The sequence below is a fragment of the Spermophilus citellus genome (assembly GCF_964194105.1).
Source record: "Spermophilus citellus genome assembly, chromosome: 10".
Taxonomy (NCBI): domain Eukaryota; kingdom Metazoa; phylum Chordata; class Mammalia; order Rodentia; family Sciuridae; genus Spermophilus; species Spermophilus citellus.
The window spans coordinates 46,516,013-46,532,309 of NC_138197.1; the positions used below are offsets into that span (position 1 = coordinate 46,516,013).

Sequence of the window (16,297 nt, forward strand, 5' to 3'; positions counted from 1 at the left end):
TCTCTTTGCCCCAGGAGCATGTCCTCTAGATACTTGGTATTTTCTGGTTAGTCATTCTATCAGCACAGTTTGTGGCAGTGGAGGAAGGAAGCCAAAGCCTCCTAAGAAATAAGATTGGATACATAGGGTCTGCCATGCTCCTAACCACATTCCGTTGCTTCATGTTCTATCCACCATTCCTAGGCGTGCAGCTCAATTTCTCCCACCTGAGTCACCATTCTAGAATTAGTGTATCAATTAGCTACTTAGAGGTTTACTGTATTGGGAGAAAAAAAGAGGAAACTGAAATATAAAGTCAGAGGATTTTTTAAAAAATACAAAGTACTGGTCTAAAAAATATTATTGAGGGATTATTGAATGTCACATAAAGCACAGATTATATTTCCTATCTATTTTATTGGGGTAAAACCTGTCCTTTTCTTACTTTATGATCCTGGTATGTGAGTACCTGAAAACAATATTCCCCTAAATGTTATGGCATATGGAGATGAATCTTAGGAAATTTTGTTACATGAGACCCCTTCCCCCATTGCAGGTCCCATGGTAAACTGTTCTCTTTTCATTGCAGATGACACTGCACAAGTTACCTCTGATTATGAAACCAATAACAACAGTGACAGCAGCGACATTGTACAGAATGAAGATGAGGCCGAATGCCCAACAGAGCCACTGAGGAAAACATCAGCTTGTGGCACCTACCCTCCAGAGGCCATGATATTCCTGGTAGCTCCTTATCACTCAACTCATCCATTTACTTGAGAAACTGGCTTCAGTTACAGAGGAGATTGGCTTAGAAGTAGTTCCCTGAATCATTAGATTTATAGATGCATCTCATTTGGACCCCACATGTTGTGGCCCTACCCATGTATATCAGTACAATTTCTCCAGCTGAGCCTATTGATCGCTTTATGGTTGTAATATTTGGTGGTGAAAAGTGCAAAGCATTTATCTTTATAAATAATTCTAGAGATTTCATACCCAATCAAATAGTCTAAATCAGCACAGGCAAAATGAATTATGTCATTTAGTTAAATATTTTATAAAGAAATAAGGAAATACAGGAAGAGATTTTCTTAGTACATCTGCTGTTTTTTTTCTTTAGCACCTCCTTGATTTTGGAAGAGAGCTGCTATTTATTTTCCTTGTTCTAGTAAGGAAGACTTATATTGACACTTGCTAAGCGATTCTTAAATGATGACTTATTTTGTGTGTTTGAAGAGATTTATATAAGAAGGTTGGAAGCATATTTGAGTCAGATTAATTTGCGGGAGACAACAAATGCTAGAAAATAATTGGCTGTCACATGATCATCAACTGCTGCCATCATTTTTCTTTTCCTATATTTACCACTTATATTTTAGAGTCAATTTTTCAGGTAAAATAGTATTTTCCTTATGTTTCTTGGGGAAAGGGCAGTAAATGTAGGCTATGACTATCCTGATTTGGGTCCAGTCACAAAGTGTCTTTCCATTTATATAGTGCATTTTTCTCAGCAAATAGGAGGTCACATAATTAAATTAAAATACTTTAAAAATGCAGGAACTGGAATTCTACAGGATTAATACTGATTTGAAGCATTGCTATGTATATTCAATTAATTAAGTAGGGGTGATTAGCGGCCCCCTCCCCACTCATGGGTTTCTTTTGAGAGTCCAATATAAGCCAGCAACCTTTATCCCATAAAAATTTATACAAGTATAGAAAAAGATATGTTTATATAAAATTTCAGAGTATTCTGAGGTCATTGAGTCTTTATCAAAGAACCTTGCATATATGCAAAAGCAATTACTTTGACTTGTGGAAGAATCATCCATGTTTTGCAGGTGTGAAATGGAGCAGGGACAGGCAGGCACCTCGCCATGTAAGATTCACAGTCCAAAACCACATTAGATGCTTTTCTCTTCACTCTGGGGCCAGTGTTTTGCCCATCTTGATTTGTCATTGTTGTCTTTAAGATTCACTGTGAAGTTTTAGGCCAGTTATTTCAGATAACTCAGTTGTTAATGGGATTCACCAAAGCATGCATTGTTTTGTAGAAATCTTCATGTCATTAAAATATTTTAACCTTTATTATAGGACAAACCAATTCTTGCTCCCGAACCTCTAGTCATGGAGAACCTGGACTCAATTATGGAGCAGCTCAATAGTTGGAATTTTCCTATTTTTGATTTAGTGGAAAATATAGGAAGAAAATGTGGCCGTATCCTTAGTCAGGTAAGAAAATTTATTCACACATTTGACTTTGAATATCAGCCACACAATCCTTCAGTTGCTGAAAGCATTGTATCTTCTTAACATCTGTGGGTATGTGTTATATGGACAAAGGAAATATTTCTGTTTGTTTGTTTGTTTGTTCTGGTACCAGGGATTGAACCCAAGTGTGCTTAACCACTGAGCCACATTCCCAACCTGTTTATTTATCTTTTATTTAGAGAGAGGGGCTCATGAGTTGCTGAGGCTGACTTGAACTTTCAGTCCTCCTACCTCAGTCTCTCGAGCTGCTGGGATTATAGGCATGTGCCACAGCGCCCAGCTCTGACAAAGGAAATTTGAGGACACTACAATCTGTTACAGTGGGCTAACAAAAGAAATTGGAACTTCCATTGAGCAGAATACCATATTCTACAATTAAAGTTTTATGTACCTTTTAAAGAGGAATTAGGGGAAGGAGGATGGGGAATCAGAAGCAAGATGGACACATTGATAAAATTCATAGAGTTAAGCAAAATAATAGGTGATTCAAGCCCCCAAAGAAAATATCTATTGACAAACACTAATTTATTTTCTATGATTACTTTTTGTGACTATTTTTTAACTTCTCAATATATTACACTGGTTAGTTCTCATCAAAAATAAAATATTATACAGAAATATGTTTCTGTATTGTAAGAAATACATCGAATGTAGTTCTCTGTATTTGAACATCAAAAACACCTTTTATCACAAGAAATATAGAAGGCGTAATGTTACTGTATAACAAATCGTTTAGTATTGTTTCCTTTAAGCTATGCTACTTTTGAAGTTTCCCAAATAAATGTTTGTTTTGCTGAGGGAGAAAGAAAACACACCGAAATTAAGAATTTGGACAGATTTGTTTCAAAAACCAAAACAAAGTGATGAATTTGCTGAAGTATCAAATACCTACCAAAATATACACAATTTTAAAGGGCACGATTCAGTAATTTACCAGCTTATTTAAAATATAGATATGGATAAATATAATAGCAGAAATACTAAAAACAACTAAACTTTGTACAGAGAACTAATCTAGTCTTCAGGAAGAGAAGATTTTCCTTGCCCTGATGGAATTCACAATCTAGTAGGGAAGAGGTATCAAAATAATGGCAGATCAATTAGGTGCATGCAGAAGGGCTGTGCTGGACTCATCGATGGACTAGAAACTCAAAATGATTCCAGTCTATGCGATGTGCAGCTGTGGCTTCTGCTGGACCCTGACCATGAAGGTGTCGGGGACTTCATGGCAGTCCTTGGCTTTTCCTGGGAGTTGTATGTCCCTTCCATCAACTTCCTTTCCCCTGAGTGCTCAGCGATGTCTTCTGTGCTCCTTATCTTGAGGTCAGGTTCAAGGACAGCTTTTTCATCTGGTCCATGGTAGCCTTCTAACTCCCAGGACATTTTGTAGGCCATTTTCTGAAACCGATTGCAGTTCCAACCCTGAGTGAGGGGTCCTTCCTATAATGTTGCCACAAGATATTGCAGAGGTTCAAGAAGGTCATCTTCCTCTTTTTTGTTGGAGATTGTGTTCCCAGCTATGGAGACAACTTTTGCATCATTTGGTGTTTGATAGGTGTGTTACAAACTCTTGAATCATCGTCAATTTGGTGCAGGATTTTTTTTTATAAATCTCTATTTTACAGAAGAAGAAGAAACTAAGGCTTGAAAGAGGATGTTTCAGAGTCATAGAGTAAATATGTGGATTTATTCATATCAGAACCTTGGACTTTTTTACATTCAGGTTCTTCTCAGCAACTTGTAAAGCATATTAATTTATTATACCTCTCCAAAGTTGGAGTCTGACAAGTAGATAAATGGTTATTACAGCAGTCAGTTTTATAGCATTTGTGACAGCATACTGAACATCCGTGCAGGTGCTTGAAGTTCTCAGAGCTGGAGACATAGGAGGTTCCAATTTGACCAGTATTGTTCAAGTGCTTTCCTTTTTTTTTTTTTTTTACAGTGCTGAGGGTCTTGCCATAACTAAACACATGCTTTACCACTGAGCTCCCCCCAACCCTGACAAAGTAGTTTTCAAGTGTCAAAGATACCACTAGAGATTAGAAAGATTCCGGGTAATTCACATGTAGATTTCAACAAAATTAATTAATGTATCTTTTTATCAGAATTTACATCAGTTACTACTGTCCCAGTTTGCAAAAACACTGAACTTTGAGAAAGTGCAGATTCCTTTGCCTTGCTAAGTAGAACTTTATGATTTTTTTTCTTGAGTTTACAAGTACAAAAATCCTGAAACTTTGATTACAGGAAAGACTTCTTCTTTTTCTTCTTTCCATCTTCCTCCCTCCCTGCCCCCAGTAGTGTGATGTAAGGACAGCTGAAATGAATTAACATGGACATTCCAAAAAATCACCTTTTGGCTGAGACTACACACAGAAAGTCTCACTTCAAAAGATTTTTAAGGAGATGTGTGCAATGGAAACAACTTCTCAGCCTTAATACACTGCTTCTCTTTTGATGAAGATTATCATGTTTATTCTAACAAATTTAAAAGGACATTTTTCAGATTTTGAAATTGAGTTTACTCTTTTCAGTTACCAATATTTACCCAGTCAATAATGTTCTTTATTTATGAGTTTGGACTTACCATATATAAAATTATGAATGGTTGTTTTTAGCAACTTGTTGCTGAAAATTCTCCTGTTTTAAAATCATACTTTAAAATATCCTCTGGTCTTAATTTTTCATTTTATCTTTGAAATGTTTAAAGGGAACCATAGGAAACTTTCATTTGCAATTCTAACAGTGTTGGTTTCCCAGTATGAGGGCAGTGGTTGGGGGTTAGGATTTGAAGCAGTTAAGAGTACAAAATCTCAAACCAAAATGTGTAGTTTATCTATCTGTGTGGGTCTTATCTATCAGCCATGTAATCTTGGACAAGTCACTCATCCTTTCTGTACATTATTTTTCTTTGCTTTCAGATATTAGTAGTTAGTGCTAGATGATTGATTTAATGTAAATAATTATTTGTATAAACTCCTTAAAGCAAGCTCCTCATTTAATGCTGTGTGTGTGAGTGTGTGTGTGTGTGTGTGTGTGTGTTGTAGCTATTGCTGCTACTCTTGCTGCTATTACTATTAAAGTCACATGCATAGTTAAATCCCTTCCGTGCTTATAAACAAGAAAACATTTCAAAGATAAAATGAAAAATTGAGACAAGTATATTTTAAAGTGTGATTTTAAAACAGAAGAATTTTCACCAACAAGCTGTTCAAAACAACCATTCATAATTTTACATATGCTAATTCATAAATAAAGAACATTATCATCTAAGCAGTAGTGCAGAAGAGATCACTAAAAGAAGAAATAGCTTGGAATATTGTACAACAAAACTGCTGTTGCATTTTTAAAGAAAGGAGGTAGAGTTGTTACACAGAAAAGGAAAAAAGTTAAATGTCCTTGTCATTCAGAGTGGAGAAAAGTCAGCAGAATTGAAGATTGTATACAGTAACATCCAATCTTTTCCTCAAATGCAGGCAGGGTGTTCCTTTAAAAATTCAGACCAAGTCTTTTCACTTCTCCAGTCTCTTTGGTGACTCCTTGCCTCAATTATTAAAAGTGCTTACCTGGGTTTATCTGGCTGTAAATCACTAAGACGGTCCTTGCACCAGTCTCACCCTATGGGACTTCTATTTTATTCCTGTCCTCGGTTTCTATGTTTTGGGCATATCAACCTGCTTGCTGTTTCTTAGTTCTAGTGAGCATACCTCCAGGTCTTTGTACTGACACTTTACATAGAAAAAACTTTTCTCAGGTATACATGTGTCTCATTCCACACCTCCTTCAATTCTTTGCTCAAAAGGCAATTTGTGAATGTGATTCTGCCCAGTCTAAGCACCATATTTGAAAGCACCTGTTCTGTCTTCCCAGTTCTCCATACCTACTCTTTTTCTTTTCTTCATGTGACTTACCACTTTCTGACATGGTGATAACATATTTGTTATGTCTATTGCTTCCTGTCCTCCTCTGCTAGGCTGTAAGCTCCAAGAAAGAGGAGATCTTTATTTGTGTATGCATGTGAATTTAAATGTATATACATATGTTTATGCATTTTGCATGTTAGTATCACATACATATATGCTACAGGCGTAGAAAATTGGCATATAATAGGCATTCAATAAATAAATATTGGAAATATATATTTATACATATTTTATATTTTATAAATATTTATAAATATTTTATAGTATTTGTGTATATGTATATATACAGGTATAATGTATATGATTCATAACTACTGAATATACAATTAAAAGAATAGTAGTGAATTTGAATAGACATACAGTAAGAAAAGATTTAATATGAAGTAATATATTGAAGATTTAGAAGTAATATCTCAAACGAATTTTAAGAAGGACTGTAGGTAATAAAAAGGATGAATAATTCTTTCTGAACATGTCCTAAATTGTCCCACACTAGGACTTTGAGTCAAAGAGTAAGGCCATTTGGGATGGTTCTGTCCTCCGTTCTGCCACATAAATGACCATGTGTGTCTTCATTGCCACCTTCTACTCCATATTAGTTTTTTTTTTCTTTCTCTATCTTTTGCATATCATATGCACTAATTATTTCCAAAGGTATTTACTTGATTTGAGTCCTCAGAACTGTGAAAACAACTGGAAGGAAAATAGATATTTGAAGAACAAAGAGAAAAGATCAGTGAAAGAAAAGAGCTACACTCCGTTTTCCATAATTATATAATAAATCATTTCCCTCCACCTGTATTAATCAAAGCTACCCTTTTGCTCTCCCCCGTAATTCTTTCCCTTTATTCTTCACCAGGGCACAACTGTGAATGCTTTATCTCTGAAAAGCTTTCTGCTGATGCTTATTATTATTATTATCATCATCATCATTATTATTAAACATAATTCACCAAAGTTAAAGCTTATCTCACCCTTTAGTTCTTACTGTGTGCATTATGCAATCAGCCACTTAGTATGCATCATTTCCTGTTTACCAATATCTACTCACTTTATTGGCTTAGTGCATTACTTTAGTGTATACTAGGGATCTTTGAAAGTTTTTGGATGCCTGCATAGTCTTTGCTCTTAAATCTAGGTGACATATCCCTTGTTGTAAGGAACTGCAGGGCTCAGCACATAAAAGTCCTCCATGTGAACTTGATTTATTATTCCCAGGCGGTTTCTCTATTGGTAATAAATTAATATTGTTGATGGAATGCACGCTTTGTTCTCCTTAAGTCTAACTCACTGAGGGATGTTTTGCAAGGTTTTGTCTTTCTGTTCTACAGGTATCATACAGACTTTTTGAAGATATGGGTCTCTTTGAAGCTTTTAAAATTCCAATTAGAGAATTTATGAATTATTTTCATGCTTTGGAGATTGGATACAGGGATATTCCTTGTAAGTATAAATGGTTTGTGGAATAATGCTGTCAAATTTGCTGTGGGTGTTAGTATATTGAATCATTAGCAACTAATGCAGAAAAAAGTAGGATAGTGGAGTAGAAGAAAGAGGAGCTTAACAACACCAGACCCCTTGAGAAAGTCTGGCTGAGGACTCTGTGGAAGTTGGAAGAGAATGATGAGAGAGGATTGTTTGAAGGCATCTTGAGATAAACCTTTCTTAGTACAGTTTCCCTAAGGCTCACCCTGGTTGGATGCCAGTGATTGACATAAGTGTTAGTGATTTCTTAAAGTCAAGGAGTTATGTAAATAAACTTTTACAGAAAGGAAGCCACTGGGAGCACTAAGAACAGCTAGTCAACAAACTGAATTTTTAAATAAATGTTGTATTTTCAAATACATATTAGTGATACTATTAGTCTTTGCCAAGTTTTATTGAATCTGAATTGATATTAGACTCCACAGATAAAATAACTCCCAACTTTTCTCTAAGTCATGTATTATTAAATGATAGTGAAGAATGGCCAGTATTCAAGTACAAGAAATTTTCAGATTCTGTAGTCTATTATTCAGTTTAATTTTCTTATTGTACTTTTATGTGCTACAAATGAATTTTTTATGTGATAGAAAGTTCTGCATTCCGTATCAAAAGACATTGCGAGAATAAACTTACTTGTGCTATAGAAGTCCCAGACACTTTTTATAAAGAAATTTATTTACATTTCTCAAGAAAGATTTTGATTGGTGATCACTTTTATGGGCTGGGGTTGTACTTTAAGACTAATATGGTATTTAGTAAGAGCTTTACGTATTTGTTTTAATTAGCACATACAAAAATTTGCTCTTTAGCTGATTATTTTAACATTTGCTATTAAATAATAATTGTATTTATAATGGCTCTATTTAAATAAATCCATAAATAATAAAAAACTAGGAACCAAAGTTAAAATGGAAATGTGTTCACTGTAATAGGATAATTAATGAAAATATTAAAAACTGATTTTTTATCATAATGCTTATTACACCTTTTAAAATTTTCAAGAGACAAGGGAAAGTGTAAATGCTTTTACATTTTAAATTTTGACTAAAAATTGAATAATCTGGAAGCAGATGTGAGAAGGAAATAGGGAAGAAAAACTATGAAGTGGCACTGGAAAAAGCTATTAGCACAAGTGAAGCATGGTTGATACTCATTTGTACAGGGAGGTAAATAATAATATTTGGTAATATTCATAACCCTTCTCACCTGGGCATTTTGGCTACTAAAGAAGATAATCATCAAGTCATGCCCCTTCAAAGATCCAAAGGTTTGGGGATTTTTGTTGTTGTTTGTTTGTTTTAGGATGCTTTTTCTGATTGCAAAGACTTTCCTCTCTATAATAGATTTTTTTTTTCTTTGTTGAATCTTCTCATTCTTATTGTTCCAGTTTGAGAAGTGTGGAGAATGGAATGGCTCAGAAGTGCCTATGGTCATGGAGCTATTAATGTCAGTAGTGAGAGCAGAGTCGGCCTGTGTTAACTCAGTTCAGTTCAACCACAAGTGAAGGACCCACTGATCAGTTAGATGCTGAGGTGACATGAAACAAACTGGAAGGGCAAAACTATTATAGTATAGATACATTCCAAAGTGGGGGAAAAAAAAAAAACTGCTCTAAGTGTGCTTTCAGCCAGGCACGGTGGGGCCCAACTGTAATTGCAGCTACTCAGGAGGCCAAGGCAGAAAGATCACAAGTTTGAGGCCAGTCTCCACAACTTAGCAAGACCCAGTTGCAAAATAAAAAGGGCTGGGGATGTAACTGAATGGTAGAGCACCCCTGGGTTCAATCCCATAGTATTGCAAGAAATAAAAAAAAAATTAAAAATGTTGTTTCTATTCTTTACTACTTTCCTTTTCTTTATGGTACATAGAAGCACAGATAGAATTTTAAGTTAAAAAATCTATAAACTTGGTTCTAAAATCTATAAAATTGACATACAACCCCAACCCCTCCAATAGTTCAGGTCAACTCTGCTTTTTAGTTTATGGAGGAAGTTGAAAAATATCAAGGTAGAAGAGGGAGATGGCCAACTCTAGAAAGGTGGCAGGATGTGTATTACATGTTAGTGTGTACTTGTGTGTTTGTCAAGGAAGGAGGGCGTCTTGCCACATAGGTGTGGGAGTTACTAGAATTTTAGGGATTGGTCCAAAATGCAGAAATGAAATGATAAGGATGATAAAAAGGGTGAAATAAAAATAGTCCTATTAATCTTTTTTTAAAAATCACTTTCAGTTCCTGGCTGTGGCCAGAACAAATAAAAAGAACCCTTTGAGCACATTCATATATTATATGAAAACCTCTCAATGTCTTAGGTTGACCTGGCTAGCTTTTTTCCTAGGTGCTCTTGCTTCTGAGCTGGGTCACAAGAGAGTTAATGCAAAGGCAATAGAGATACAAGCACTTGGCATTATACTTGGACATAGTACATAGCAAAGTAAATATTTGTTTGGCAAACAGGTCATTAACTGCTGACAAGACGGATGGTTTTCCATTCTGCTTACATGATTGAAGACAGACTAATCCTCCTAGAAATATGCATATATAACGAGACATGTGTGTTTAAGCAGTTAGATTTGGTAAGCTATTTTTTTTTAAGAGAGAGAGAGAGAGAGAGAGAGAGAGAGAGAATTTTTTTAATATTTATTTTTTAGTTCTCGGCGGACACAACATCTTTGTTGGTATGTGGTGCTGAGGATAGAACCCGGGCCACACGCATGCCAGGCGAGCGCGCTACCGCTTGAGCCACATCCCCAACCCCTAAGCTATTGTTTTATTTACTACTTTTGGACCTATTCTCAGAAAACAAAAGGAGTCCTTCTTTTTTTTTTTTTCCTCATATGCTGGACCTGTTCTCATAAAATGAGTTTGGCAGCTTTCCTTCTCTTACACTTACAGAAGCAAATCATTAAGATGAGATTGTTTGTTCATCAAAATTTTGTAAAAATGACCCATGAAATCTTCCAGGCCTGGTTCTTGAGGTAGACAGGATAGGAGAGGGGGCAGTATGACCCAGAAGGCTCTGCCTATGCTGTTCCTATCCTCCCTTGCAATGCTGGGCTCATGCACAGGCTATATGACTTGCAGCAGGAATGGTACCACCTTGCATGCAGTCATCTCTTCAGTTGCAACAGGAAAGGAAATTGAGAAGTTTGCTTCAAACAGTGGCACCCTCTCTCCCAAGTGACATTCTTCCTCTACCAGATTATAGCAGTCTCCTACCTCCCCAAGCACTTAGAACAGCTATTATTTGAACAATTCAATTCTTTGTCTTTTTGTTTTGTTTTTACAAATCCATCATTAATTGTGGGAGAAAGCCAGTGAACTGCACATTTGCTGTCTTGTTCTACATCAAAAACATTTTGTATGGGGATAATATTGATCATTAACATTTATCATTAATATTTCCTCCTCCAGGAGACTCATCTGATAGGATGGTAGCTTACTGTGTATTGGCATGTTAACACACAGTCCCTTCTGTGATTCTCAGAATTGTATGATGAAATTGGCACTATTATCCCCACATTTTTTTAAGAAAAGAAAATGAGATCTTTAAAATCTATCTTGTTTTCATGTTAAGAAAATGAGTTTTGAGTAACTTACCCCATATAATGTGGGTAATAAATATCAGAGCAGAAGACAAATCCATATCTGTCCAAAATCCAGAAAATTCTAGTATGATCAACTCTGCATGGCATAGGTACAGACATAAACTGATAGTAATTGTCTTATCTGTAAGTTATCTATAAATGTAATGGGCTTGTATCATTGAAGATAATCTATGCTCAGGTATATGGGCTCTAATCTTAATAAAACTTCTCTTGGGTGACTTTTCAATACCACTGTTCACATCCAGCAGTGACACAAGGGCACAGGTTCTGTTCTTTCCTTCTTGGGAGTCTGGGGAGGCCATCTCTAGGAAAGCTCTCCTGGGGAGATCTTCTCAAGCCCAAACCCAGGCCCCTGGATTTAATTTCTGGGGTGTTTACCTATGATTTAGCAGTATGTCATCACTTAAAGACAGATACCTCAGTGTTGCCAGAGATATAGGAAAATAATGGGAACCCTCATTGTATTCACAGATTAAATCTGGGTCTCCATTTGTCAGAGATGAATTGTAATGTGATCTGCTTAAAGTCTATCAAGGCTCTTTCTTTTGCTCTCTCTGCTTGGCTTCACACAGAGGATGAAAAGAAAACACTACAGATGTTTCGTGTAGTAAGTTTCGTGTAGTAGGTTTCTGATAGACTCTAGATACAAATTTTTCCATTTTGAATATCATGCGTACTGGATGCAATGAGTATTGTTTTTTTTCCTCTTAGAAAGCATACTAGGGAGTTGTAGAAGAGTAATCAAAAAGATTTGAGAGAGTATAGCAGGCATTCACTGGGGTGTTAAGCTAGGACCAAGCTGTTTATCCAGTAGATGGCACTCTTAGTCCTTGGTCCCCAAAGTTCACCAGTGGATGACAGTTCCTTTGCATTGGTTACAGATCACAACAGAGTCCATGCCACTGATGTCTTACATGCTGTTTGGTATCTTACTACCCAACCTATTCCAGGCCTCTCAACTGTGATTAATGATCACGGATCAGCAAGTGATTCAGGTATGTATCCAGCACCTCTGCGCTCCCTTGTGCCAGATAGGAACACATGGTTTTATAATAAGGAAGTCAAAACAAATATTTTCAGTTTCATAGGTTTTAAAAATTTCTATTACTTTTTCTCTTCTCAGATTCTGACAGTGGATTTACACATGGACATATGGGATATGTATTTTCAAAAATGTATAATGTGCCAGATGATAAGTATGGATGTCTGTCGGGGAATATTCCTGCCTTAGAGCTCATGGCTCTGTATGTTGCTGCAGCCATGCACGATTACGATCACCCGGGAAGGACTAACGCTTTCCTGGTGGCCACTAGTGCCCCTCAGGTAAATCTTTAGATTTTGATTAAGAGAGCTAATCCAGTGTAGAGATTTCTCTGAAGAAAATTAATTTTATTTTGGCTTATACCAAGTAAACATAATCAAATTATACTTATTCATAGGATAAAATTCTTAAAGATCATACTGATTTTGAAAAAAAAAAATCATTGTTCCAAGATATTCATACATACACACACACACACACACACACACACACACACACAATCATTGTTTGTTCCAAAGTCTTCATGGTGGTACATAACTTTATTATGCATAAGAATCCTTTCTAGTTTTCTTCTGAAGAAGAAAAATCTAGTTGAATCCATGCTAATGAACCTCTTCAACAACAACAAAAGGCAACCTATGCAAATGCCCCTTTCTGAAAAGATTAGAGAAACCAAGTCTTTTTGAACTTTTAAGAATGTAAGGCCTCTTTGTATACAAATCATAGTCCTTGGAAATATGTTCATGATAACAACTGTGAATTCTTAAGGCCTATCAACTGGCTGGTAGGAATTTAATATCAGTTTATTCCATTTGTTTGAAGGATTTTTTTTTTTTTACCTAAGCATAGATTGCAAAAATGAATAGCATTAGAAAGTCATCTTGGTGTGTTTAAGTTTGAGTCAAAAATTAATCACTAAATATCTAGGCATCTTCACTTATACAATTAAGCCCAATCATTTTCCCCTCTATTTATAAACAGTTGACTCAAGTTACCAAACATCCTGAGGCCCTCTGTGCCTCCAAGAGGAGCTAGAGGCCAGTCTAATCCTGTGTTTCCTTGTTTGCCTTTTGTCTTTTATCTGACTCTCATCCATTTCCCCAATAGTTTTTCTGGACTATTCCATGATTTTTCTTGAATCTATATACAAGAACAACCATGTTTCCCCCCCCCCCAACTACCTACTTTATCTTCTTTCCGCATACCCTTCTTACACCAGAATTAGTTTCCCTAAAGATGGGGAAATCCTCTTGCCAGCATAGTTTACTCTTCAGATTTTCCTACAGGTCTGTCTTACTCACCTTAACCTGGATATTTATGTGCTTAGCCTTTCCCAGTCCTATATCTTTTCTCCCCTTGTACACTGTCTCTCACACTAGTGTTCAAGCATTTTTTTAAGGCAACTTCTCTTTTTTCTTACAACTTCTCATTATTAGAGATTTCCAAAACAAGCCGATGTATATTTATATCTTTAATTACTAGATATTTCCCATGGCTGATTATGGGTAAAAATGTTTTGGGTTGAGGCATCCCTGGGATTTCATTCCTCTTCACTAGTTGCATATGTTTAAGAGGAAGTAATTCTGTTGCCTGATACAGAAAGTAACCGAGTTACCTTATAGGGATAATTGGTATATGTATATACATGTATGTGTACAAAGATACGTGTCTGTTTAAACTTACAAATATATGTATATAATAAATTCCTGTGCCCTGCAAAGAAATCTAAAAATAAAAATAAAAAAAACATTTTAAGGAATGCTGACTGTATTAAGATAGGCTACTACCCCTCACTTGTGATTATTTGGGCAAAAGTTTCAAGGAAAATAACTTAACATGACTGAAAAGCATATTTAACCAAGAAAAGGAATCAACAGTCAAGATTATCAGTAGTAAATGATTCTTAATAACCAGCACTCAAAACACATTTTTTTTTTGCTTTTCCACGAAAAACAAACAAACAAAAAAGCTATTTCAGAAGCATCGCATATTCTCCTTTATTTTTGTGATTCTTTTTTAAACTTACCCACTGATCTCTTGAACTCTTACTCTCCCACTCTTGCCCAGGCGGTGCTATACAACGATCGTTCAGTTCTGGAGAATCATCATGCAGCTGCAGCTTGGAATCTTTTCATGTCCCGACCAGAGTATAACTTTCTAGTTAACCTTGACCATGTAGAATTCAAGCACTTCCGTTTCCTTGTCATCGAAGCAATTTTAGCCACTGACCTGAAGAAACACTTTGACTTTGTAGCCAAATTTAATGCCAAGGTAACTACATTTGTATCAGTCTTCATTTTATGGCCATAGGGAAAGATGTCATAGAAACAAACTGTTGAACAAAACTCCGTCAATTCTTATGTATCAACATTTTTACCACAGCGGAAATAGAAGGTAGTAGTCTGAATCTAGCTATCTTATGTGATGTATTATACTTTGTTCTACAGAGAAATAATACATTAGAGGTGTGATTTTTGTTTAACTTGCTCTTCTGTCTATGATATAATTACATATGAATTATATGGTAGTAACATAGGCCAAAAACTTGATACAAAAGATGTCATGCAAATATAAATGCCTAAATATTACTTAAAGATAACTTTTTTAATCATTTGTAACTATAATATTTTACTGGCAATAAATATGCTGATTTTAAATAGCACTTATTATCAATTTCATTGTTCATTATTTTACTTTTTTGATTGACTATTTTACTATTTCTGGAAGCTATTGTCTTATTCTTGAGCTATATCCCCATTCCCAATAACATTATTTTAAAAAAATCTAAGTTCCTAATTGTTTGGTATTCTGATCTCTACATAGTAGAAAGATATGTGTATTCTATTGCTTTTTTTCCTCCTGTTCAATTTTTGCTTTGCTTGAGGTAAATCATTTTAACTGTATCCTTTAAACAGGTGAATGATGATGTTGGAATAGATTGGACTAATGAAAATGATCGTCTATTGGTTTGTCAAATGTGTATAAAGTTGGCCGATATTAATGGACCAGCCAAATGTAAAGAACTCCATCTTCAATGGACAGAGGGTATTGTCAATGAATTTTATGAACAGGTAACTACTTGAACCATTTCATTTATCCAAACCTACACTTTTAGGCTGCTTGTTCATTCACCAAAGCTTCTGAAAGGCTGCTAGGAAGTATGATCACTCTCTTTTATATCATGCTTTTATTAAAAACAAACAAACAAACAAAAACCTGCCCTGTTTTGAATAGCAGTTTAAAACTGACACATAAAAAAGACTAAACTATACCCATAGAATTCTAAATCAAAGTTATTTATGGCGTTTGGGGAAAAGATGTTGAAATAATTGAATTACCTAGTAAACATTAGAAAGACCCTTGAAATACTGTTTTTCAGTAGATTTAGTATAATAAAAAGCTAGTTTAAGTTTAAATGGAGGAATATATAAAACATTAAGTTCATTTACTTTTACGATATAGTTAATAACAACAGTGCATAAAAGCTAAAATATTGGCATTCTGTTTGATATAACAAGGAGAGTTAATAGACTACCAGAAAAGACCCCATAATAACATAAGTGTGGTGCAATACTGCCCAGGTTACCCTGCATTGACCAGATTAATCTTGAAGCTTTCTGTCCATTGTTGTGAATTTCTCACTTAAGAAAATGTGGAGGTGAGGGATCATGGGTGAAGGACAGGAACCAGTGACATGAAATAGCATGAACAGAGAAGCAACAGAGGTAATGGAGTGATTGTCTTCAGATGTCTTAAAAGCTCTGTACAAATATAGGAGTAGATTTATCATAATGTTGGTGTCAAGATTAAAAGTGGTAAATTATAAAAAGAACTCAACACAAATCCGATTCATAAGAAAGGTCCAATACCTCTCTGCTGCCTTAAATGTGTATTAACCAGTCTGTAAAAGTTTCAGGAGATATAGCTTAGATCGGTGTCAGAGAGAAAATTATAATACTAAAGATATCCCATCATAGGGTGAGGT

The 16,297-nt window shown here is 35.4% G+C and overlaps 1 protein-coding gene across 2 annotated transcripts in view; it reads left to right on the forward strand.

The window, feature by feature from the left end:
* PDE3A (phosphodiesterase 3A) overlaps positions 1-16,297 on the forward strand; it is a 330,805-nt gene that overhangs the window by 290,308 nt on the left and 24,200 nt on the right. For both annotated transcript variants that reach the window (XM_081310583.1, XM_081310582.1), the window contains 7 exons: positions 569-723; positions 2,077-2,214; positions 7,511-7,622; positions 12,152-12,265; positions 12,394-12,593; positions 14,380-14,583; positions 15,228-15,383. In XM_081310583.1, the coding sequence (XP_081166709.1) occupies positions 569-723; positions 2,077-2,214; positions 7,511-7,622; positions 12,152-12,265; positions 12,394-12,593; positions 14,380-14,583; positions 15,228-15,383 (1,079 nt within the window). The remainder of the gene's footprint in view (positions 1-568; positions 724-2,076; positions 2,215-7,510; positions 7,623-12,151; positions 12,266-12,393; positions 12,594-14,379; positions 14,584-15,227; positions 15,384-16,297) is intronic.